The 24,032-nt window shown below is 35.7% G+C and overlaps 1 protein-coding gene across 10 annotated transcripts in view; it reads left to right on the top strand.

The window, feature by feature from the left end:
• The window catches only part of LOC110443573 (nuclear factor 1 X-type-like), a 95,298-nt gene extending 72,104 nt beyond the window's left edge, over window positions 1-23,194 (top strand). For 4 of the 10 annotated variants that reach the window (XM_021487856.1, XM_021487861.1, XM_021487855.1 and 1 more), the window contains 7 exons: window positions 9,058-9,194; window positions 9,883-9,963; window positions 10,860-10,877; window positions 13,767-13,947; window positions 14,995-15,140; window positions 15,489-15,717; window positions 16,099-23,194. In XM_021487856.1, coding sequence (XP_021343531.1) covers window positions 9,058-9,194; window positions 9,883-9,963; window positions 10,860-10,877; window positions 13,767-13,947; window positions 14,995-15,140; window positions 15,489-15,717; window positions 16,099-16,247 — 941 coding nt within the window. In that variant the 3' untranslated portion in view covers window positions 16,248-23,194. The remainder of the gene's footprint in view (window positions 1-9,057; window positions 9,195-9,882; window positions 9,964-10,859; window positions 10,878-13,766; window positions 13,948-14,994; window positions 15,141-15,488; window positions 15,718-16,098) is intronic. The other 6 variants (XM_021487858.1, XM_021487863.1, XM_021487859.1 and 3 more) reach the window with 6 other exon arrangements.
• Window positions 23,195-24,032: the final 838 nt, after the last annotated feature.

Here is a 24,032-nt window from a genome sequence, read left to right as displayed (position 1 = left end):
ACTAGTGACATAGACTGACACATCACTATCAAACACTAGTGACAGACTGACATCACTATCAAATACTATCACTATCAAACACTAGTGACAGACTGACATCACTATCATATACTAGTGACAGACTGACATCACTATCAAACACTATTGACACAGACTGACATCACTATCAAACACTAGTGCCACAGAATGACATCACTATCAAACACTAGTGACAGACTGATATCACTATCAAACACTAGTGACAGACTGACATCACTGTCAAACACTAGTGACAGACTGACATCACTATCATATACTAGTGACACAGACATATATCACTATCAAACACTAGTGACAGACTGACATCACTATCAAACACTAGTGACAGCCTGACGTCACTATCAAATAATAGTGACAGCCTGACGTCACTATCAAATAATAGTGCCACAGACTGACACATCACTTTCAGACACTAGTGCCACAGACTGACACATCACTTTCAGACACTAGTGCCACAGTCTGACATCACTATCAATAGTGACAGACTGACGTCACTATCAAATAATAGTGACAGAGACTGACATAGCACTTTCAAACACTAGTGCCTTAGACTGACATCACTATGAAATTCTAGTGACAGCCTGCCATCACTATCAAACACTAATCAAACACTAGTGCCTTAGACTGACATCACTTATCACTATCAAACACGCTGATATCACTATCAAATACTAGTGACACAGACATATATCCCTATCAAACACTAGTGAAGTGACACAGACTGACAGCACTATCAAACACTAGTGAAGTGACACAGACTGACTTCACTATCAAACACTAGAGCCACAGACTGACATCACTATGAAATAATAGTGACAGAGACTGACATAGCACTTTCAAACACTAGTGACAGAGACTGACATAGCACTTTCAAACACTAGTGACACAGACATATATCACTATCAAACTAGTGCCAGACTGACATCACTATCTAATAATAGAGCCACAGACTGACATCAATATCATATACTAGTGACAAAGACATATATCACTATCAAACATTAGTGCCACAGATTGACATCACTATCAAACACTAGTGACACAGACTGACATCACTATGAAATACTAGTGACAGCCTGACATCACTATCAAACATTAGTGACATAGACTGACTCATCACTATCAAACACCAGTGACATAGACTAACACATCACTATCAAACACTAGTGACATAAACCGACATCACTATCAAACACTAGTGACAGACTGACATCACTATCAAATACTAGTGACAGACAGACATCACTATCAAACAATAGTGACAGACTGACATCACTATCAAACACTAGTGACATAGACTGACATCACTATCAAACCCTAGTGACAGACTGGTATCACTATCACACACTAGTGACAGACTGACATCACTATCAAACAATAGTGACATAGACTGTCATCACTATCAAACACTAGTGACACAGACTGATATCACTATCAAACATTAGTGACACAGACTGACATCACTATCAAACACTTGTGACATAGACTGACATCATTATCACACACTAGTGACAGACTGACATCACTATCAAACAATAGTGACATAGACTGACATCACTATCAAACACTAGTGACACAGACTGATATCACTATCAAACATTAGTGACACAGACTGACATTACTATCAAACACTAGTGACACAGACTGACATCACTATCAAACAATAGTGACAGACTGACATCACTATCAAACACTAGTGACAGACTGATATCACTATCAAACACTAGTGACATAGACTGACATCACTATCAAACAATAGTGACAGGCTGACATCACTATCAAACACTAGTGACATAGACTGATATCACTATCAAACACTAGTGACATAGACTGACACATCACTATCAAATACTAGTGACATAGACTGATATCACAATTAAACACTAGTGACAAAATGACATCACTATCAAACTCTAGTGACAGACTGACATCACTATCAAACACTAGTGACATAGACTGACATCACTATCAAACACTAGTGACATAGACTGACATCAATATCAAACACTAGTGACAGACTGGTATCACTATCAAACACTAGTGACATAGACTGACATCACTATCAAACACTAGTGACAGACTGACATCACTATCAAACACTAGTGACATAGACTAACATCACTTTCAAACACTAGTGACATAGACTGACATCACTAGCAAACACTAGTGACACAGACTGACATCACTATCAAACACTAGTGACATAGACTAACATCGCTTTCAAACACTAGTGAAATAGACTGACATCACTAGCAAACACTAGCGACATAGACTGACATCACTATCAAACACTAGTGGCAGACTGACATCACTATCAAACACTAGAGACAGACTGACATCACTATCAAACACTAGTGACATAGACTGACATCACTTTCAAACACTAGTGACAGAGACTGATATCTCAATCAAACACTAGTGACATAGACTGATATCACTATCAAACACTAGCGACATAGACTGACATCACTATCAAACACTATTGACAGACTTACATCACTATCAAACACTAGTGACATAGACTGACATCACTAGCAAACACTAGTGACACAGACTGACATCACTATCAAACACATGTGACAGACTGACATCACTATCAAACACTTGTGACACAGACTGACATCACTATCAAACACTAGTGCCACAGACTGACATCACTATCAAACACTAGTGACACACACTGACATCACTATCAAACACTAGTGACAGACTGACATCACTATCAAACAATAGTGACACAGACTGACATCACTATCAAACACTAGTGACAGAGACTGATATCACTATCAAACACTAGTGACACAGACTGACATCACTATCAAACACATGTGACAGACTGACATCACTATCAAACACTTGTGACACAGACTGACATCACTATCAAACACTAGTGACACAGACTGACTTCACTATCAAACACTAGTGACACAGACTGACATCACTATCAAACACTAGTGACAGACTGATATCACTATCAAACACCAGTGACATAGACTGACATCACTTTAAATAATATAGCGTCAAGCTTAACCCATCATTTTGCTGTAATATGCTTTTGTTGGGGAATGGAAGTATTTTATTTATTGTACAGTGTATTTACCTTTTAGTGGTTAGAATATTTATTCTATGTCTAGTTTCTTAATCTACAATATTCAAGGTCATTGTCTTATTGCAGAATAAATTCTATTTTTGTTTTACGAATGTTCTATTGAAATAAGATACAAAAGTTTGAAAACTTGTTGACTTGTATGTGATGATAAATGATGAGAGAAAATTATTCTGGAAGAAAATGACATAGTTATTTCCTCATAAAATATGTTTGTACTGAATGTTTTCTTTTGTGTTGAAGCCTTCTACATATGTTCTACATATGAAAGTGTAGAGGGAAGATATGTAAGGTATTTAGACTTTACTTGTTGGCTTTCCTTTCCCAGAGTTTTACCATTAACTGTTCAATCGGTACATAACATTACTTTTATAAATACCGCCACTGCAGGTGCATGTGGTTTACATTGCGAGCGAGGTTTCCTGTGTTCTCCATGTGTCTGGTGCGTGCTGCCTGTACGATCACCATTAGGTATAAAAAGTGATAAATATAGAATAATGTAAGAAGCAATAGTGCCGATATATCATGGATTCTTCAAGCAGATGTTCCCTGGAAGTGAACTTGTTTAATAACTGAGAGAGATACATTTTTGGAAAAGTTCTCCCCCTGTATTAATAGTTCTGAAGTGTTGGTGGTGGAGGGGAGTAAGTCGACAGAACACGGAGGAACGGATTTGTTTAAAATGAAGCAATGGCTTAAAGAATGCTGACTGTTTATAGACCGGAAAAATAGATTGAGTTGTAAATCAAAGGGGGGACTTCAACTTCATTTACAAAAGTGTGCAGAGACTTGTACAAACTTACACCATACTGTTACCGTAAATACACTAGTAATGGGATGTGGTGCACCCTACTGTTACCGTAAATACACTAGTAATGGGAGGTGGTACACCCTGTTTTTTCTGTAAACATAGAAGTAATGGGGAGGTAGGTAAGTTAGGGGGATTGGAAAATATATAGGGCAGAAACAAAAGGGGGGAGTAGAGTCAGGGGCAACATCAGAAGGAAGGAGGAGAGAAGGAACAGGGAAGTAGAGACAGGAAAAACATAAAAAAAGGAAATGAAGGAAATGACAGAAAACTAAAAGTTGTCAGAGGGGGTGTGATAAGAAGGAAAGGGAGACAACTGATGTAGAAGATAAGAAAAGAAATAGATGAAAGGAGTAGATAAAAGTGGGGAGAAAAAGGAACAAGGGATAAGGGATCGAAATGTACAAAGGAAGCAGTGACAGGAAAGAAATGAATGTTTAAGGGAAATGTAAGGGAAATACAAACAAGACAGGATAGAGTATAAATGAAATGTGCAATGAAAAACAGAAAATGGAAAGTAATAGGCTGAATGATGATATCTGAGGAAAAAACAGAGGGCCGTGAGATAAGGAAGGTTAGCTGAGGGGAATACTGTATAACGGCAGATTTTCGCCCAGTCAAATTTTCGCCCGTTGCCCATGAAATCTATTATGCCCAGTGTTAACTTGGCCCTTCACATTTAATTGCTACATATATTATGGTGTTTATTTATATTATCTGTAATGATGAATTCACCCTCATTATAGATGGCAAAATTATCGCAAAATTTTAACTACAGAGAAAATTTCCCAGTAAACAGTAAGAAGATGGAAACATGAGGTATAGGGATTNGGGGTGGGGGTAGGGGTGGGAAATATTCATATGGACATCTCTAGCCAGCTGGACCTACTGCAAATGACAAGCTTCATGGCAAAGGTGAAATCTAGATTTCAAAAACTCTGTCATTACTTATCTGTTTACTGTGGTAAGAAATCTTCACACATCACATTTAATTAGATCTGAATGCATCACAAGCTGATTCTATTATGATTGTGTCGTTAACTAGTGTTTCTGTTTGAATATTCGTTTATTTTAATCCCCAAACCTCTCCACAGAATTAGTGTGAAATAGCTGATACAGAATCACATGTACTGATGATTGTACAGAAACTAATTACAAAACTCCCCAGCACCACTCACATGTGCATCACTTCTCCTCAGGCTCCAGTCTGGTAGATGTTCCCTAACTTTGATGGGAAATAATATCCCTAAAACAATTTGAAAAAAAAAAATGAAATTATTGATTTTGACAAATTTCTTGAAAATTAGTATTTTAGTGAAAATATTATTTAAACAAAAAATGTGTTTTAGAAATACAACTTTAATTTGTTAAAATGATTTATTCAAATTCAGGAAGATTCATAGTGAAAACCTACATGCTATTTTAATAAAATTCCATATAAATGATTTAACATTATTATTACTGGGTCCATACTCCATTACAATCAAGAAAAGTAAATATATATATATAAACCATATCAGATCTGGCTTTGAGATCAGAGTAACATGCAAGAGTTAAGCCCACACAACTATCAAAACTTCAGAACATTTACGGTAGCTTATGTTTTTTAGTCCTGATCAAATGTCACAGATAATAGAAGCTGATAGTTGTACATAAATGTTCATTATTGACATGGATGCGGTCTTAGGAATAAATGGGCTGTTTATAAGTAATTAAATGTACTACAAGTTTGTTAAAAAACACTTCCAAAGAAAATTTGATCAAAATTTATTCTGTTTTTGTTTCGAGAATACATATGTGCTATTTTAGTAACCACAAATACATGCTTTTATATCAAAATGATCTTCCGGGATAGATCGTGTAAATTTGTGTATAAACCAGGAGTTGATGCACAATATTGTGATTTTTCACGGCAAAATGACTTGAGAACAACATCCAAATTGAATTCTATGTTACGTCATGTACATGTACTGGTCGTGATTTCATGCTGTCCTAATCTAACCAATAGCCCAGTAACAACTTGGTGGAACAGAATGGATTGGAAACAGTCGCTGTGTGATTGAAACCTTTCCAGTTAGAGTTTAAAAGTTTAATTTCTGGAACAAGTCAACTTTGGAAGTGATAATTTCCGCAATTGTTAATTGAAAATCGTAAAAGAAAAACATTTTGGAGATTTATTTCATTTGCATAACATCATTACAAAAAAATAATAAATTTTAATGATTGAAATTTGACTAGTCTCTCGATTTGTAAATTTGAGTTATTCAAAATCATATATGGAAAGTTTGTTAAAGTCTTTTAAGCGGCTGCAAAGATATTTATATGTAACAGGGGCAGAAAAAGGCACTGCCGAACTGGGGCCTGAACCTGGCACCTGCCGAAATCTAGACAGATGTTCTACCAATTGAGCTTCCTGGTTGGCAATAATTGACCCAGTCTAGTTCAGCTACATATATAGCTATATATCTTTTAATTCAATAAACATCACAGATATAAGTTTGAGTTAACCTGTTTATCTAGAACATAGATAATACTCACTGCTGTGTAAAATTGTAAATAATGTAAATAAAATGAGATAGATTCGTAAATCATGCGCTCTCTCTGCCTATACACAGATTATATTTCAATGCCTATATAATTATGGTATGGTTTGGGAATATTTAGCCCAGTACAAGTTTAATCCCCTTTCTGGGGATCGGGCCCCCCTGGGGATGTCACAAATCCAATACCGTATTAATAATACCTCAATATATTTTAACAGGGTGTATTTAACATTTACAGAACCGCCCATTTCAGCTAATACATAGGGGTAGGGTATGTGTACCTCATAATTTCTGATACACATACTGGGACAAGGTAGATGTTACAGGTCATTGGCTAAACCCTAAATGGCGTGCTCAGTTTCCGTGTGGTCGGGCTCCGTCACGTTGACTCGTTAGGTCTGTGGTTGAGGATTTGTGTGACTGAATTCTACAGGTGTCTTGTCTATTGTAACTTCTACAGGAATATGGACAGGTATTGTTCATTGCATAAGCAACCATGATGCCTATTTATACATACCAGTGTTGTCCTTATGTCCATTTCCGCTCCAACAATCGCCCATTGTTACAAACCACCGCTCGTCTTTTTTTCATATTTCATAAATTTTGTAAAACTTCGTAAAATCTTTTATTCTTTGCTTCTGTATGAATAGATTGGTACAATAACTCGAAGTTTGGAGAATAATGCAATTATGATATTGTGTGAATATGATCGTAGATCAAAGTAAACGATATACGCTACGATGACAGCATTGACATGGAATTTAGTCGAGGTGTGTGTTGGTTGGCCGAGTTTCGTCATCGTATACCTTTACAATAACTTTAGATATTCTTTGTGCAGAATTGAATCAATGAATCTGGGTTTTTTGAAGAATGGGGGGGTGGGGGGGGGGGGATGAAAAAAATTAACAGAGACATAACGATTGCACAGCAGATTTTTATTTTACAACTCTAAGCATTGGTTGGAAAAATACTCAAACTGTTAACCCCTATTTCAACAAATAGTTTTGGCCTGTGCATTGAACAGAAAAGTCTTTGAGGGGGGGGGGGGGGGGGGGGGGGGGGGGGAATGAATAAGGGTTAACTATTAAGATAGATTCCACCAATCTCATTTTTTCAGAAGGCCATACACTAAAAAATGTTATGAAGATAAACATGAGGTAATTCAATGAGGAGGATATAAAATTTCTCTCAGAATTTATACTGTGATCTTCATCTTGTGATTGGGTTTCACATATGTCTCGGGGTATGGTAGTTGTATGGATGTTTATATATGGTAGGATATGAGAATTGTCCCGGATGTTTAATGTGACAGGGTAAGAGAGATATATAGATGTATTAACCTATGGTAGGATATGAGAATTGTCCCGGATGTTTAATGTTACAGGGTAAGCGAGATATATAGATGTATTAACCTATGGTAGGATATGAGAATTGTCCCGGATGTTTAATGTGACAGAGTACTAGAAAATGTAGATTTTTATACCAATAGTCCGGAAACAGAAAAATAGACCTTACAATGTTTGAAACAGAAAAATAGACCTTACAATGATTGAAACAGAAAATAGACCTTACGATGTTTGAAACAGAAAAATAGACCTTACGATGTTTGAAACAGAAAAATCAGTAACTCTATGACATCACAATAAACATTAAATGTTTTATACAAGGTTTGTCACTGTAGTATATTTTAACATTACCAGTGACTTGTACAGATGAAGCTGTTATCATCTGTGTTTACTTTGTATTTTAACTTGTTTACAGTACACTAGTATTTTTGTACTGATAATGTGTTACATTGATATCCTTGTTATCATCGTTGAACGATCAAACTGATGTTGTGTGTTGTCAATTGAATTTGGTCACGTTTTGTTGATGTGAGTCATAATGATAGCATTGTTTTTGGTTGTACTGATGTTGTCATTTGAACTGATGTCTGTTGTCTGTGGTAATTACATCAGTGATGCTGATGTCAGTTATACTAATGACCGATGCTGCTGGTTGTACTGATGTTGTTGTCAGTTGTACCTATATTTTGTTGTTAGTTGTACTTATTTTGTGTTGTCAGTTGTATTGATTTTGGTTTTTCTGCTGGGGGTTTTCAGATACATTGACATGATGTACTGATGTTGTGTATTGTCAATTTTTATAAGGTGTTTATAGCTTTGATGTCTCCATCTAATGTTGTAGTAACATTTTGTTGTTTGTTGTATGGATGTTGTGTGTCTCCAATGGTTGTAATGTTGATAACTTTGTGTTGTTTCATTCAGTTGTATATATTGATGTTTTGTCGTAAGTTTTACTGTCTTGTCAGTTGTATTGATGTTTTATCATAAGTTTTACTGTCTTGTCAGTTGTATTGATGTTTTGTCATAAGTTTTACTGTCTTGTCAGTTGTATTGATGTTTTGTCGTAAGTTTTACTGTCTTGTTGTCAGTTGTATTGTGTTCAACTGTTGGTTGTTGACATTTTTACTGATTTTGGTTGTTCTGATCTGCTTCATGTTGTCAGTTGTATTACAGTCTGTTGTCAGTTGTACTTATTTTTTACCTTTGTCTTTACAGGTTTACAGCAGATGGGCATGTCGGGTCCCGGGCCAGGGCCGCACCCCTCTATGAAGTACCAGGAACACCCCGGCGGCGATACGTTCTCCGACTTTGTTTCGCTGGTATGTCAGGAGGCTCAAAACTCACAGGGACAGGTGTGTATAACATAACTAGACAGCCGTGACCTACTTTTATCATTGGCATATATCGGTAGTTCAGGTCATGGTATGATAGATTTAAAACAGTACATTACTGTGTATACTGGGATTTTCACAGTAACAAGAGAGGTCGGAGTTTTACACAATCTCCTTGTACTGTAAACATTCTTCAGAACCAAAAACAAAACAGCTTCATCAAGCTGCATGAAAACTGTATAACTGGAAAAAAAAGAAATAAGTTGCCAGAACGGATCAAGTTCCAAATTCTCAAATATTACCAACTTATAAAAAAAACTTACGTAATGATAATTGAATATTGATTTGGCATGTATTTCCTCCAGTCGATGACATCCAGTTATTGTTAGCTAAGTGTTATTTCTGATATATATATATATACAGTATAGATGTTCAAATTCAGGTATGACCACCATGAGTTCTATGAGATATTTAGATATATGAAATAACATTGAAATGTTTTATGTTTACAAGTTACCATCGTTTATCACAGTAATAAAAAATTTAGTCTGTGAATTTAGTTTTGAGAAATTGGAGACTTGTTCCGATATTTTGGCTGCTACTAAAAGTGGGATGCATGATTTTAAGAATGAATTTAATACGTTTCAACTTAATATGTACATTGATAACAATGACTGTGCTTGCATCATACCTTTTTTCCCTTGAATAGAAGCCTGGGGTGCTACGATTTTTCGAGACAGCGTTTAATTCAGCCGCCGTGCGAGACCAGGCTTCTAGTCACGGCAATATGGTAGCTATAACGGTCAAGCCTTATAGTGACCACACCACACAGTGAACTGCTTTCTTATATTGACCACCTTGCTAGTGTAACTCATGACCACTGCCTTGGAAAATAATGACCACTCCTGTCTCTTTTAAACTCTTCAAAAAAAAAAAATGTTCTTTTTCAAATGTCAAATTGTTATGATGTCTTTCAAATAACAATTCTGTAAAATTTGTTATTGTGAAATGTGGTTTTATTTATACGCGAGGTTTTGGATTAAAATTTGGATAATTAACCGACTTAAGCCTTCTATGATTCCTTGATAAAGAATGTGAACTTGATACAATGTGTGTGCCCCGCCCCCTCTATGACTGGTGGTTATAGGCAGGTCCTGAGTACATTACCCTGAGATTGGTCATTATAGACACATTTCACTGTTTTCTGTTTTGAAATGATTGATTTATATGCTTCCTTGCTGTGAAACCCTAACTTGTGTTCACATCTACCTCAAATCACCCACTTTGGGTATAATCACGTCCTCGTTACCGAGTAGCCTATCATATTGATCAGACTCCTTTGAAATAGCAAATCCGATTTTCATTAACGGAATTCTTTTATTTCTGTCCAGTGTGACTTCAGTTGTTTGAATTGCAGTGCAACAGACTTTGGAAACCTATAAAGTAATCCTGAAATATTTTACAATTAACAAACAGGGAAACACTCAAATCGAAGTCACGTTCTCTTTGTATGTCTGTATTAATATTTTTCAACCAACTGTGGTAAACAAAATAAATTAGGTTTTATCGTTTCCATGTATTCACTCTTGCTACCTTACCTACACCCTCAGTTTTAAGTCCTGTAGTTTAGAAATTAAGGAATTTTTTAGATTTTTTTTTTTACACTTTCCATCTGGTTCGTTGCAGGGAGATGAACACATTCATGTAAGTTACAGTCCAAGGGAGATAACTCTTTGTACTTTAGTCGTGTGGTTTCCTAGATTCAATGTTTCTTTATGCTTGAGAATGTTCTTTTTGTTTAGTAGTTGTTTTTCAATATCTGTATCAATTATAAACATAGAGATATGATCCTTCTGTGAATTTCGTAACCTCATTTTATTTCCCCACTTGCTTGTAGAATGTCCTATTTTTGTATACGTTTCCTTGAATGCTCCGAGAATGACATTCATAGAAAGTCTGAGAGGATGTTGGAAACGGCTGTTTTTATTTAGAAGTGTTGTCCATTTTGTGTTATTTTGGTGGTATCTCTTTAGTGTATGCTTTAAATTTCTGTCATGTGTTAGAATTGACTGCTAGTGTTATACTTATAACTTTTTCCTGCTTTTCTTCTTCATTTCTTATTTAAAAAAGTCAGTTATTCAACATGCAGTAAAATAAACAATAGCTGGTTAGCATACATGTTCACAGACTTATAGGGAAAAACTTTGAAAGCTAAAGAAGTTCATGAAAGAGAACTTTGAAAATAGTGTACATGTATATCAGGAAATTTCAAACTTTTACCCTTCACCCATAAATTCCCTATTTTCGCCCTTAATTCACAGACGTAAGTTTTCTATACTGTATATAGTCTGCTGTGTACTAATGTGTCAGTCAGGATATAGTTTCCCTAAATACAGAGGCAAATGGTAAACTGTGGCAAATTTTAAATATTTGACAAAAAAAGAAAAAAATAATACTTAAATGACGAAAAAAAGAAAAAATTGCACACTTTTAAATCAGTAATATAATATTATTCATTTATGTGTTGAATATACCTTGCATCGAGTAATTCTTTTGATATTTTGCTCTTAAATTGATTTTGTTTGTGAATTAGATATTTAACTTGTAGTACACATGTATATATAATCAGATATCTTGATAGACTATCAATCTTTCCTAGACAAGGTCATGACCTCTGCAACCCTAACACCACAATAGCCTGACCAATAGCCTGACCCATAGCCTGACCCATTTTTGTGGAATTACTTATTTTCATTGATGCTCTACATGTGTAATACTCAAAATGTCATGATTCAAAGGCGAACTACCACCATGTATATATGTATCATCCCTGAAGTACATACGTCTCGAAATTAGACAAATGGTACAAATAGTATTACAGAATTTGAAATATCGTAACACAGTTGATATGCTAGCTATAAATGGTTGAAATATGAAAATAAATTGATAGAAATATTCCTATCGTGATGAAGTTAGGGATACAAAATGAATTAGTCCTATTGTGATGTAGTTAGGGATACGTAATGAAATAGTCCTATTGTGATGTAGTTAGGGATACGAAATGAAATAGTCCTATTGTGATGTAGTTAGGGATACTAAATGAAATAGTCCTATTGTGATGTAGTTAGGAATACGAAATGAATTAGTCTTAGGGGGGTGTAGTTAGGGGTACGAAATGAAATATTCCTATTGTGATGTAGTTAGGGATACGTAATGAATTAGTCCTATTGTGATGCAGTTAGGAATACGAAATGAATTAGTCTTATTGTGATGTAGTTAGGGATACCAAATGAATTAGTCCTTTTGTGATGTAGTTGCTATAAATGGTTGAAATATGAAAATAAATTGATAAAAATATTCCTATCGGGATGAAGTTAGGGATACAAAATGAATTAGTCCTATTGTGATGTAGTTAGGAATACGAAATGAATTAGTCTTATTGTGATGTAGTTAGGGATACGAAATGAAATATTCCTATTGTGATGTAGTTAGGGATACGAAATGAGTTAGTCCTATTGTGATGTAGTTAAGGATACGAAATGAATTAGTCCTATTGTGATGTAGTTAGGGATACGAAATGAATTATTCCTAATGTGATGTAGTTAGGGATACGAAATAAATTAGTCCTATTGTGATGTAGTTAGGGACACGAAATGAAATATTCCTATTGTGATGTAGTTAGGGAATCGAAATGAATTAGTCCTATTGTGATGTAGTTGGGGATACGAAATGAAATAGTCATATTGTGATGTAGTTAGGGATAAGCAATGAATTAGTCCTATTGTGATGTAGTTAGGAATACGAAATGAATTAGTCTTATTGTGATGTAGTTAGGGATACGAAATGAATTATTCCTATTGCGATGTAGTTAGGGATACGAAATAAATTAGTCCTATTGTGATGTAGTTAGGGACACGAAATGAAATATTCCTATTGTGATGTAGTTAGGGAAACGAAATGAATTAGTCCTATTGTGATGTAGTTAGGGATACGAAATGAATTAGTCCTATTGTGATGTAGTGAGGGATACGAAATGAATTAGTCCTATTGTGATGTAGTTGGGGATACGAAATGAATTAGTCCTATTGTGATGTAGTTAGGGATACGAAGTGAATTAGTCTTATTGTGATGTAGTTAGGGATACAAAATGAATTAGTCCTATTGTGATGTAGTTAGGGATACGAAATAAATTAGTCCTATTGTGATGTAGTTAGGGATACGAAATGAATTAGTCCTATTGTGATGTAGTTAGGGATACGAAGTGAATGATGACAGCAACACTAGAAGCGTTAACTTGTAGCTTAGACAGAGCAGAATATTTGATTATCATTCAGTGAACAGAGTTTCATTTATTGAAATGTGTCTAATTGATTCAGAGAGGTTGTTTTAAAACCATTACGAGGCTGCTTCCCAGTAGTGGTTATTACTTTGTAGTGTTGAAATGACATCTGAATAGGGGACAAGGAACTTTTAGACATCCAGATGTATTTGTTGAGAACCAATAGACTAATACTTGCACATGTAGAGCATCGAGTCGTCGCGATGATTGATTAGGATGTGTAGGTAGATTACGTATCTTTTTTCTGTTTCCAGTCAAACTCGTCGACACCCCCGATGAAGAGCCCCACCAAACTCCCACACTTCTTTTCGCCAGGGATGCTTCCTCCACCTCCCCCGCCTCCTCCAAATCTGGCACGCCCTGTGGCCATTCTGCGTACGTCGGACGGACAAGTCGTCAGCAGTGCTCCAACCTCTATGACCTCAACAGTGTCTAGTGAGTAGGAGAGTAGCTTTAAATTAACGTGGGTGTAATTAAGGTTCCTAACCTTGATATTTAAGTCTCTTCACCTGTTCGTACATTTAGCATTTATCCTTATAATGTTATTCAGACGTTAAAACGTAACCTACATAGCCAGGTTCGTTGTGGAAATGACAAAATGTAATTCATAGCATTCTGGACTTTTTTCCTGTAGAAAGATTGGAAAAAAACTTTGTGTATTGCTTATTTAGATGTCATGCTAGATCAAATTTGAGCTTTTTGGGGACTCAAATTCGGAAGATTCATACTGTAGAAGAAAGTTTCAATATAGCAGCTTGTGAAGGAAACAAAGAGCTGTGTATGGTGTACCATAGTTCCCAGTTAACACAGACAGACCTGACTGAAGCAGCCAACGGAGAGCACTTTTAAAATACATAATTTAATCAAGAAATCATACAGACACTTCCTGCTTCATGACAGCTGTTGAGAAAACATTTAGACTTGTAAAGAATGTCATATCTAATACTGTTTGTTATAATGATCGTTAGCCATCTTTAATGAGACAAAAAATATTATAATAAATAATAATATAATAATAATTCCAGGTTCTTATATACCGCTCTAGCGCGGGCTAGTTCATAGGTTGTCTCAAAGCGGTTCACAAATTATTATCCATGGTTTTAGGGCCTTCATAACCAGCCAATATCTTTCTCAGCTCCCTGGGAAGCATACAGCCAGTGCTTCCATTTCGGCGCTCACAGCTAGCATTCTACAATTCTAGCGCTGCCCAAACACATACTCATTTACAGCTGAGTAGACTGGAACAAGCGGAGTAAAAGTATCTTGCTCAAAGAAACAACCCGCAACCCTTCGGTCACGAACCTGGCGTCCTACCACTGGACTACCCGGCCGTGCCTCCATTATTAAGTAGATACTTTTTATAGAACACTGTTGTTTACAAAAGTAATATGTTATGGAAATTAGTGTGAAACTGTTACTGGAATAGGAGAACACCATATGTGATTGATGATTTGCTTACTTTGCTGTTTTTTTGATTGGCAGGTTCTTCTAACAATAATAACTCGAGTCAGGGTATTAGCTCCTCACCGGGAACGCCTCCTTTCAACCGGACGATCATGTCCAGCCCGTTTTCAGTATTGACTCGGCCTGAGCATGCCTTCGCTCACATACATCCGCAGGGACATCAGGTAATTTGTCATTGTCTTCATTAAAAAAAAGTGTGATACGCTGAAATCTGTAATGCCTTCTGTAGCAGCTTATCAAGAGAGTGATTAGCATATAATAAATTTTACAAAGTTAACTTGCAGAAATCACCAGTTAGACATTAAGAATGTGCATTATATGACTTTGTGAAAGAAATAATATCATATTCTCCTACATTGAGGGTGTGCAAGGGAAATCTCCAACCCGAATGGTGACATATTGTTTGCCTATTCTGAGTCTCTGCCATTCACCAAAACAAATTTCTAGTTTATATTGATATACCTGTCTACTTCCCCTGTCGTTTTATATTGACTTACCTGTCTATTTTTCAGGTGTTTTCCTACCCCAGTCTTAGCCCTGTGAATGCCCTCAGTGGCGTGATCAGTCCCACTACATTGAGTCTGATCGCTTCACCGGTGGGTACGCCTCGTTCCACTCCACGGTCAACACCCATACCCCGGTGGACCACGCCGTTCATCCCCCTAGACGAGGGCATGGACTATAACATGCTGGCTAACATCATGCACGGTGTCAACAACGATGAACCTCTACTGAGCGAAGGTAAGGCGTACACAGCATCAACAGTGAGGAATGGAACCTCTTATTAAACAAAGATTACAAATTAAATACGAGGGGTTGTAAGATTGAAATATGTAGCAATATAAATATAATGCCTATAATGGTTGGGTGAAGCTGTGGAAAGCACACTCCACGCTTTCGTTAAGACTGCCGAGATTTCATTCCCTGATCATACATGAAAAGTGTTGGATCACCTGCCCTACTGCTTGGGACTTTTTTGATGGGTACTCTCGGTTTCCTCCAGCATTAAGACCCTAAGTGAGCTTTAATCTAGGCCAACAAGACCGATTAATAAAAGTTGTTAACAATTGCTGTAAAATAAATAAAGTTATAAGCTATACACCTCATCCTGTTTCTTTGCAGAGCGTTATTTCCCAGGAGATGGCATGGAAGGATCTGGTAATGGTCACTCAGGCCCACCCGGACCCTCTCACTCAGGACAAGCTCCGCCCCCGGCACCTCCCACCCCAGTGGCCAATACCCCAAAACAGACACAGAACCAACAGACTTGACACGAGGGAGGCAGGGGGTGGGGCATGTGAGCCCCGCCCCCCAGACCTGCTTTGCTTGGCTGTGATAGCAGACTACCATTATATACTATTTAACATACTGTTTTGAAAAATTGTATCCACCGTTATGTCACTGTGACCTCTGAACTTGTACGTGATTTGTGACCTTTGAACTTGTACGAACACGGTGACTTTTAAACTCATGTTGTTACCGGTTTGTACACAAACACGCATCTGAGAAATTACCACATAAACAAAATCCTAGAATCGCCATTGTTAAAACAGACATGTTAACAGAAGCCTCTCCCTTCATCTAAACTACGGTGTACACATTAAAATCTATTTCTGGACAAATCTTCAGTTGGAATTTCACGACAAATTTGATGTCTGTGTATTTGGTTTGAAATTTTGGAAGGGTGTGTACCTATCTAACGTGTGTATATCTTACTGATGCATTAGATCAGTGTGACTCAATCACACAATGAAAAAAGAATAACAAAACTAAGATCATGACACTAGTTTTCACGTCCTCCTAGATCTGGTACAAACTGGGCTGCACTTGTGATAAAAGTTCAGCCTCGAGAATTTGTGTAAACTTGTCTTTTTAACAATGACTTCTAAACCGAATTTTACTCAAACAGCATTTTGAGATTTTAATGAGCTTTACCCTTGTTTTAATGTATGGTTTAACTAAAATCTGTAGTATTATAATTAGCATGTAGACGTTTGTACATTGTCCTGTATATTATTGTATACATATATGACTATAATTCACTCAAAGCCAAATACTTGTAAACAATTGAGACTTTTAAGTTATTTTATTAGTGTTGTTTCAGGGAGCTTTGATTATCTCCCTTATTATTACCCTTTTATCTCTGTAACTTTAACTACTGTACAGTTACCTGTAATTATCACAATGAAGTTGTTAAGTATTTCTTGAATTCCAAAAAGTACAAAAAAAAATACCTATGCAAATTGTGCATAAACGTTTTTGTATAACGTATATAACGTCAGTATGTGAATGATTTGATTTTTCCTTTAAAATTTTCGAAATATTTTTTCCCCTTTTTTTCCTTACCCAAAAGAACGTAGATAAAATCTCCCTTGATAGTACTAGAATTGTATACGTTAATAGTTAATGATGATAATTATTGATGTTTGTGTGATAACAATTATTATTACGACAATTGTTATGACCATAAATGGAAGAAGAGGCCTCAGATAGACTGTAAATAGACATGTTGTTATTACCGACATCTGTTATGTTCTGTGTCCAGAACACTAGCGTTAGTGAAATGAAATACGTTGTTCAAACTAGTCCTCCCGATTGTAACATTATCGCCCCCCTTCATCATTAACACCTAGTCCAAGTGCTACTCAATTTTTTTTCTCCCCCCCCCCCCCCCATCAACTTACTTAGATGTAGTGTTGTCATTTTGAAGAAAAAGGCCCTAAAACTTTTCTTCCATATGTATATTCATCTGTAAAATCATCACCTTTCGTCATCCATTTTTTATATATATTGGAACCATGTACCTCAAACAACTAATTCTCTATCATGTTATGCGACTACAAAATTCAGGATTGGTCTGTTGAATCATGTGACTTGTCACTTGCTGTCCCGACGGGTGAGATGGTGAACCCCTGATGGCATTCGAGTTGGAGTTTGTTATCTGATGTTTATTGGGATACCTTAAGATTCACCAGTACACTTAATTTATCTATAGCATGCATGTATGGTATAACTACCTCTTTGAAAAAAAAATAAGAATTAAAATTTCAAACAGTTTTTCCCAGATTAATTTGAATCATGCCTTCTTTCGTTTGATAACAGTTTTTGTCAAATTCTCGTAAGAAATGATCAATACAGACCTTGGATGATTTAGTTTTGATTTTGGAACTCTTCCTTTTGTGAAAAATATGGGAAATTAACTTTCAGATTGAAGTCACAATTATTGATTTGATGTTTGCTGTAGATAGATTAGACTAATTCAAACAGGAACATTGACAGTAAGATTTCTGTTGCTTTTCATCTAGTGATGTAAATGTATTGTGTTTAAAAGTTTGTTATAATGTAGAATGCTAGCAATAAATTCAGGACAGTTGTGCTGCCCATGCAAAGAAACGGATAGAATTGCCAAAGTGTTTATTTGATTTGATTTGGATTATTATTTTTCTTTAATTAATTCACTAAGGATTATCAGACAAAAAATTTGAAAATGTAAATATTGAAAGCAAGTGTTCTACCTCATGGAGTTAACCAATAATATGCCAAGCACAGTTAGTGTTGATGTCATGTCAAATATGCAAAATCTCGTCGAAATATCGACAATGGCTACACAAGCTTGTTGGTATATTTGACCTTGACACTTTAATGATAATTTGATGAACACCAATTTTTTTTCTGCTTTTTAAGATTAATTTCTCAGCAATAATGAAAAATGAAGCCCTGGTGATTTCTTTAACTTTGATTCTACGGAACATGTATTGATTATGCATTGAGAATGTATGTAAATAACTAGAGAGTCTTTCACGATTTTAGTTGTTGGTGTAGAGAGTGAGTTATCTTCCCTTGTACTGGTCAAATATGTTTCGTTGTGTTCACATATATGGTTGTTTTCTAGCCGTTCTGTGAAGAGGTCTTGTGTGCGTGCGTGTGTATAAGGGGGAGGGGAATGGGGTTTCGTATATCTATAAAGCTTTGTTCAGAAACTGTAGTTAATTTAAAAGAAGATCCCCGTAGAAATAGTTAGACGAGAAAAAATAAGACAGTATTTGTTGAAGATATATCAGAAAAGAAAAAAAAAAAAGTATCCACTTTTGCAGTAATTGAAAAAATGTTCTTGCTCATATTTCACTGCTATGTCAAACTAAATTTTATCTTGACAGTGAATTAAAATGGGGGTATAGAGTTGAATCATCATTTGAAATACCATTAAATAGTTGCGAAATATATTTCCAGATTTTTTTTCAAATTCTCAGAAGTAACAAATTGACAAATGTCAGTAATGTTGTATTGTTAAGGTTACCAAGGTTACCAGGGAATGATAAATGATATTAAAGTAGAGTAGATCATATAGAACATTGTTGTGAATTCTTGGTCAGCATTTGTCTGGTTTGTCTGCTCCAAACAAAACAAGTCCTACTTAAGGCTTGACCTTGACCTTAGTAAGGCTCGACCTTTACCTTAATGACCTAACAGCAGCTTCATAGGCCAGTGAAGAAATGGATCAAGAAAATCCATAATTTTGATTTGAGGAACTCTTTTGTTTGGAGGTGACAAACATCTATATTCTGGTAAATAGCTGACTAATTTTGAGTTCAGTGTTGGCCCCCATACTCAAGTCCCTGTGTGTTATGTGAACAACTTGTTGGTGTAGCCTTGTCTACCCATCGCTTTGTTAAATGGCATCTACGTTATAAGTTGTTGGCGTTTTGTTGTGGATTTGAACCCATGCCCTGGGTTCTAGGAGTTTTAATTGTGATACTGCACCCCTTGTTATTTCCATGTCATCCAGAAATCCTCGCTAACATGCTTATCACATGTTTAATTTATTTTAGCACTCTTTATCATCTTATTATTTATTATGTTGTTACATTAAAGAAAACAGTGATTTTTAAAAGACTTGTGTGAAAACTGTGAGTGACTTTTGTCATCGCAAAATGTTGTATTCTTCGTCATGGAGTAGAACTATTTCATGATTTCACTTGTCCGTTGTCACCGCATCACGCAAATGATGTCGCCATTGACCCTTCCCATGTACCTTGATGTGTTGACAACATAAACGTTGATACGTCAGTGTTTGACGTACAGCTGGGAAGGTGGGCATCGTCATCCTCCTTCAACACATGCTAGATAACGTATGTCCTATGTTGGTTTATTGTCAAATTTAATCATATGTTAGTGCGAATGTTTTGACTGTGTGCGTGTTGGTATAAATGGCCTCTGTATGGATTTCAGTCACCTGACTGGAGTCGTAACAAAGGAACGACGTTACAAGTCGTGATTACTCATAGTATTATAAGTTCACTGTGGCCAAATCGGCAGTAACGAGGAGATTTTTCTTGCCATTAAAAGGGAGCTTATTCAATCTGGCATTGGACGTCGCCAAAGTGTTATAAAACTCATTTTGGAATGGGAGGTCCAGCCCATCACATACATATACATTTATATAAATAATCTCAAATCCAACAACTCATTAAGTGCTACTTGTATTTCAAAAAAAAAAAAATGTAAAATTTCAAGAAAAACTGGACAATTTAATATTATACGACCATAAAGGTCAGCTAGTTGTCCAACAAGTTCTTGTGAAACAAGGTTTTGACACCATATTTACGGGGAGGGAACCGATTCATATAAAACAGTATATTATTATCCTAACTTGTTGAGAGTTTTGTAGTGGTGTAATATTATCCAACTGGCATGTAATCAAAATGATGTGCACCTATAAACTCACCTGTTATACGTGTAGCACCTCCGAGTCTTCCACAAGTACCATTGTTAATAACTTTCCACAAATATACTGTTCATTTCTAGGGTTGGATGTTGGTCTCGTGTCAATTTCTTTCCTTTTCTTTTAACTTTACCTATTACGCCCGAAAAATCTTGATATCTGAATTTTCTACAGACACTTTCTCTCTGAAATTTCTTGAATTTCTGGATTCTCCTTGCAAAAGTATGTGTCGGTGTTGTCAAGCAACATGAAATCAGACATCCAAACTATCTGCCAAAGATTTGTACTTGTGTCTTGCATGGTGAACCTGATTACACAAAATATTAAGTGCCAAATATTTTCGTCATGTGTGATATTTCTGTTGTTGTTCGAAATTTCGTTTTTGAACAGAAAACATGAACGATAAACTATCTGAAAAATTAAAAACTGTGCTATGACTCCCGTTTGTTATAAAATGTCCTTGCCCTTCAATGTTTATGTATATTTGTGGTACCTTGCTGTAGGCTGTATTTATCCAACCATCATGTGCTGGTGGTATTATTTTTTGATTTCGAGTTGATGTACATTTTTTGTGTTGCTTAGTTATTGTGGTCAGTGTGTATATTAGGTTACTGTACAGTTTAAAATCCTTTTTTTTTTTTTATTGTAGTTTGTAAATAAGTTTGTATACATAGGTATTAATTTATTATTATATAATTATTACTTTCCAAAGTAATGTTTTGATTTGAACGTGTACAGTCTAGGCACTTGTGTGCCGGTAAACGGGTGGGCTAAGACGTTGGTCTCGGACCTGCGTCGTTGACGATCTGTGATTTCATTATAGTGTGGAAAGGTATGATTCACGCTGGTGACATATTTTGACAAGTTTTTGTAAGGTATGAGTCGGAGAATGTGTCACTTTCTATATTATTATTTTTTTGTTTGTTTGAAGTTTCATAACAGTTCTTCACTAAAAAGGTAATTTTATATAGTTGTTAAGTTTTATTCCTTCCAAAAAAGTTTTTAAAAATATAAAATAATATCACCAAGTCTCCTTTTGTTTGCTGTTGATGAACTAAGTTTCCATGACAGCTAAAAACATGTACAAATAAAGTAAAGAGAGAAAAAAAAAAGAGAATGTTGATAATATTTACAGTTGAGAAAAAAACATAAAAATGCATTTAATGTTCATATATATGCCTGGAATTTTGAATCTCAGTTTCTTTTGATGAGCACTAACTGTTAAATCACAATGTAAACAGACTCTTTATAAAGCTAATTCAAAACATTTCCCCAGACAAGATTTTTTTATGTAAAACAGATGCGGAAGGAATGAAATGGTAAGGAAATTGCTGATGTGGGTTTGGTTAAAAGTGCCTCTCTTCTTACCAAAGACAAATACTGTATTGTGTTATGCTAAGAACAAATTTCAGATGCAAAAAAATTGCCAATGTGAGCAAAAAATTGGTTGACCAAGTTTGGGGTGTCATTCTTGGAAGACGTTGTTTCGAGATTGGTCTTTTCATTTTCGATGTTCCAGGAGTTGTATTTGTACTGGAAGGTAAACAAAATCAATAAATACGAGCGAAATTCAAAAGGACAAACAGGTGATGGAGGACTAAGGTGATCTTTAAAGTATTCTGTTACTGTAGCAACTCTGTTGCCATGGAAACCTATTAGACATGAGGGTATAGATTTTCTCTATACATGTGCCCCGACAGCTTTTTCTAGAAGCATTCCGATAGAGTATTTATTTCCGACTCTAGCTGGCACGGTCAGTGTAGCGGTAGTTGTCTACTCTTGTTGTTCTATAATATTATATGATCTTAAACAAAGGGCCGGTCCTTTTGTTGTTTTCTACTCTGTCATCAAGACGGAATACGACCTTGAACTATCTGTCCAAGTGTGACCCTTGACCTTATGGATCACTTGACATTTACGTTGGAGGTCGTTGCCGGTTAGAGTCGGAATGCTATGAATGGGTACATTTTGATCATATAGAAAATGTCGAAATGTTCACCGTAACTAATGGCAACATTTGTCACACAAGTTTGTACGGCTACTTTGTAACTTTGGGCACCAATTTGTCACCTTTTCCGGAGACTAGTACAAATATGTCTGTCTCATGTTTACCAGGTCAACAACATGTAACTGTGTTTTTTTTGTTTTTTGTTTTAATTTCAAAGAAAGGTTATGCTGATGCACATTTGTTGGCCCCAGTCTATGCAATTTTGATACAGAGTTGCGATGTGTGCCGAGTTTTAAACATATTTACACACAATCTTGTTTTACTGTAGACATTGGAGCATACAATGGGTTTTTGAGTTGAAATACTTTTTTTGTAATCAAAGTCTGTCCATCACTCTGTTACTATAGCAACAGGAGAATGTAGCACAACTACAGCCATATATGGCAACTGAGATGTGTGCCGAGATCTTTTTAAGATTGCTTTTACTTCACTTAGCAATTTGTATCAAGTTCATATTTTGAGCTAAATAAACAAAAATCTGCATAAGATTGAAATACTTTCTGTTGTTGTTTGTTTGAGAATATATCTGTAATTAAATCTGTGGTTTGAGCAGTATTAAAAAGTTATCTGTTGATGTTAAAGAGGCTAGTTAGTGAAATGATACCCTAAATCTAGTAGATACTGAACATAAATATCTCCTAACAAAAGTGGTGTAGTTAGTCAGTGTGGTCAGTTTTATCTTTTGGGAAAATCGGGTGGGAAATATAGCTACGATCAAAACAGGCCAATACCAAGGCATTTCTGGGAGAAGTAAACATGTACAGTACCACGCAGTCGGCAGACAACACAGTGACAGTGGGTTTGATTTCACACAACACATTAGAGTTGCTTTACTTTACAAAATATATCACAATCAAGGAATATAAGTATCATAATATTTAAATCTATTAAGATGTTTCTGTTCACAGACAGATTTGAATACAAAATAATCAGGTTAAATTAGAGTATGAAGATAAAGAGAAATAATTTGCTTCAATAAATTGTCCGTTTAAACCGTATAATTCAAGAAGCACACTTGTCATTGTGGGGAAAAAAAGATGTTTGTAATATTCCAACAACCATGAGTATACTTTCCATGTGAGGAACTAATCAAATGTTGAAGATCCAAAGGACATTTCTGGCCTCATCGTCGATTTAGGATTAGTTGTTATATTCGTAATCTGGAATAAATGAAGTACGCAAATATGAAATTTCAAATTCATTCGACAACTGGTTTAGGAGATCTGGCATTACAAAGAGAGACATAAACACAAATTTTCATGATAAAATGTGTGAATGTTGTCTGTTGTGCGCTATTTGGTTAAAAATTGCCCATTATGAAGGAAA

This window comes from Mizuhopecten yessoensis, unplaced genomic scaffold (assembly GCF_002113885.1).
Source record: "Mizuhopecten yessoensis strain PY_sf001 unplaced genomic scaffold, ASM211388v2 scaffold716353, whole genome shotgun sequence".
Lineage (NCBI taxonomy): Eukaryota > Metazoa > Mollusca > Bivalvia > Pectinida > Pectinidae > Mizuhopecten > Mizuhopecten yessoensis.
Note: the sequence above shows the minus strand (reverse complement) of the source record. Positions and strands in the feature narration are given on the sequence as shown.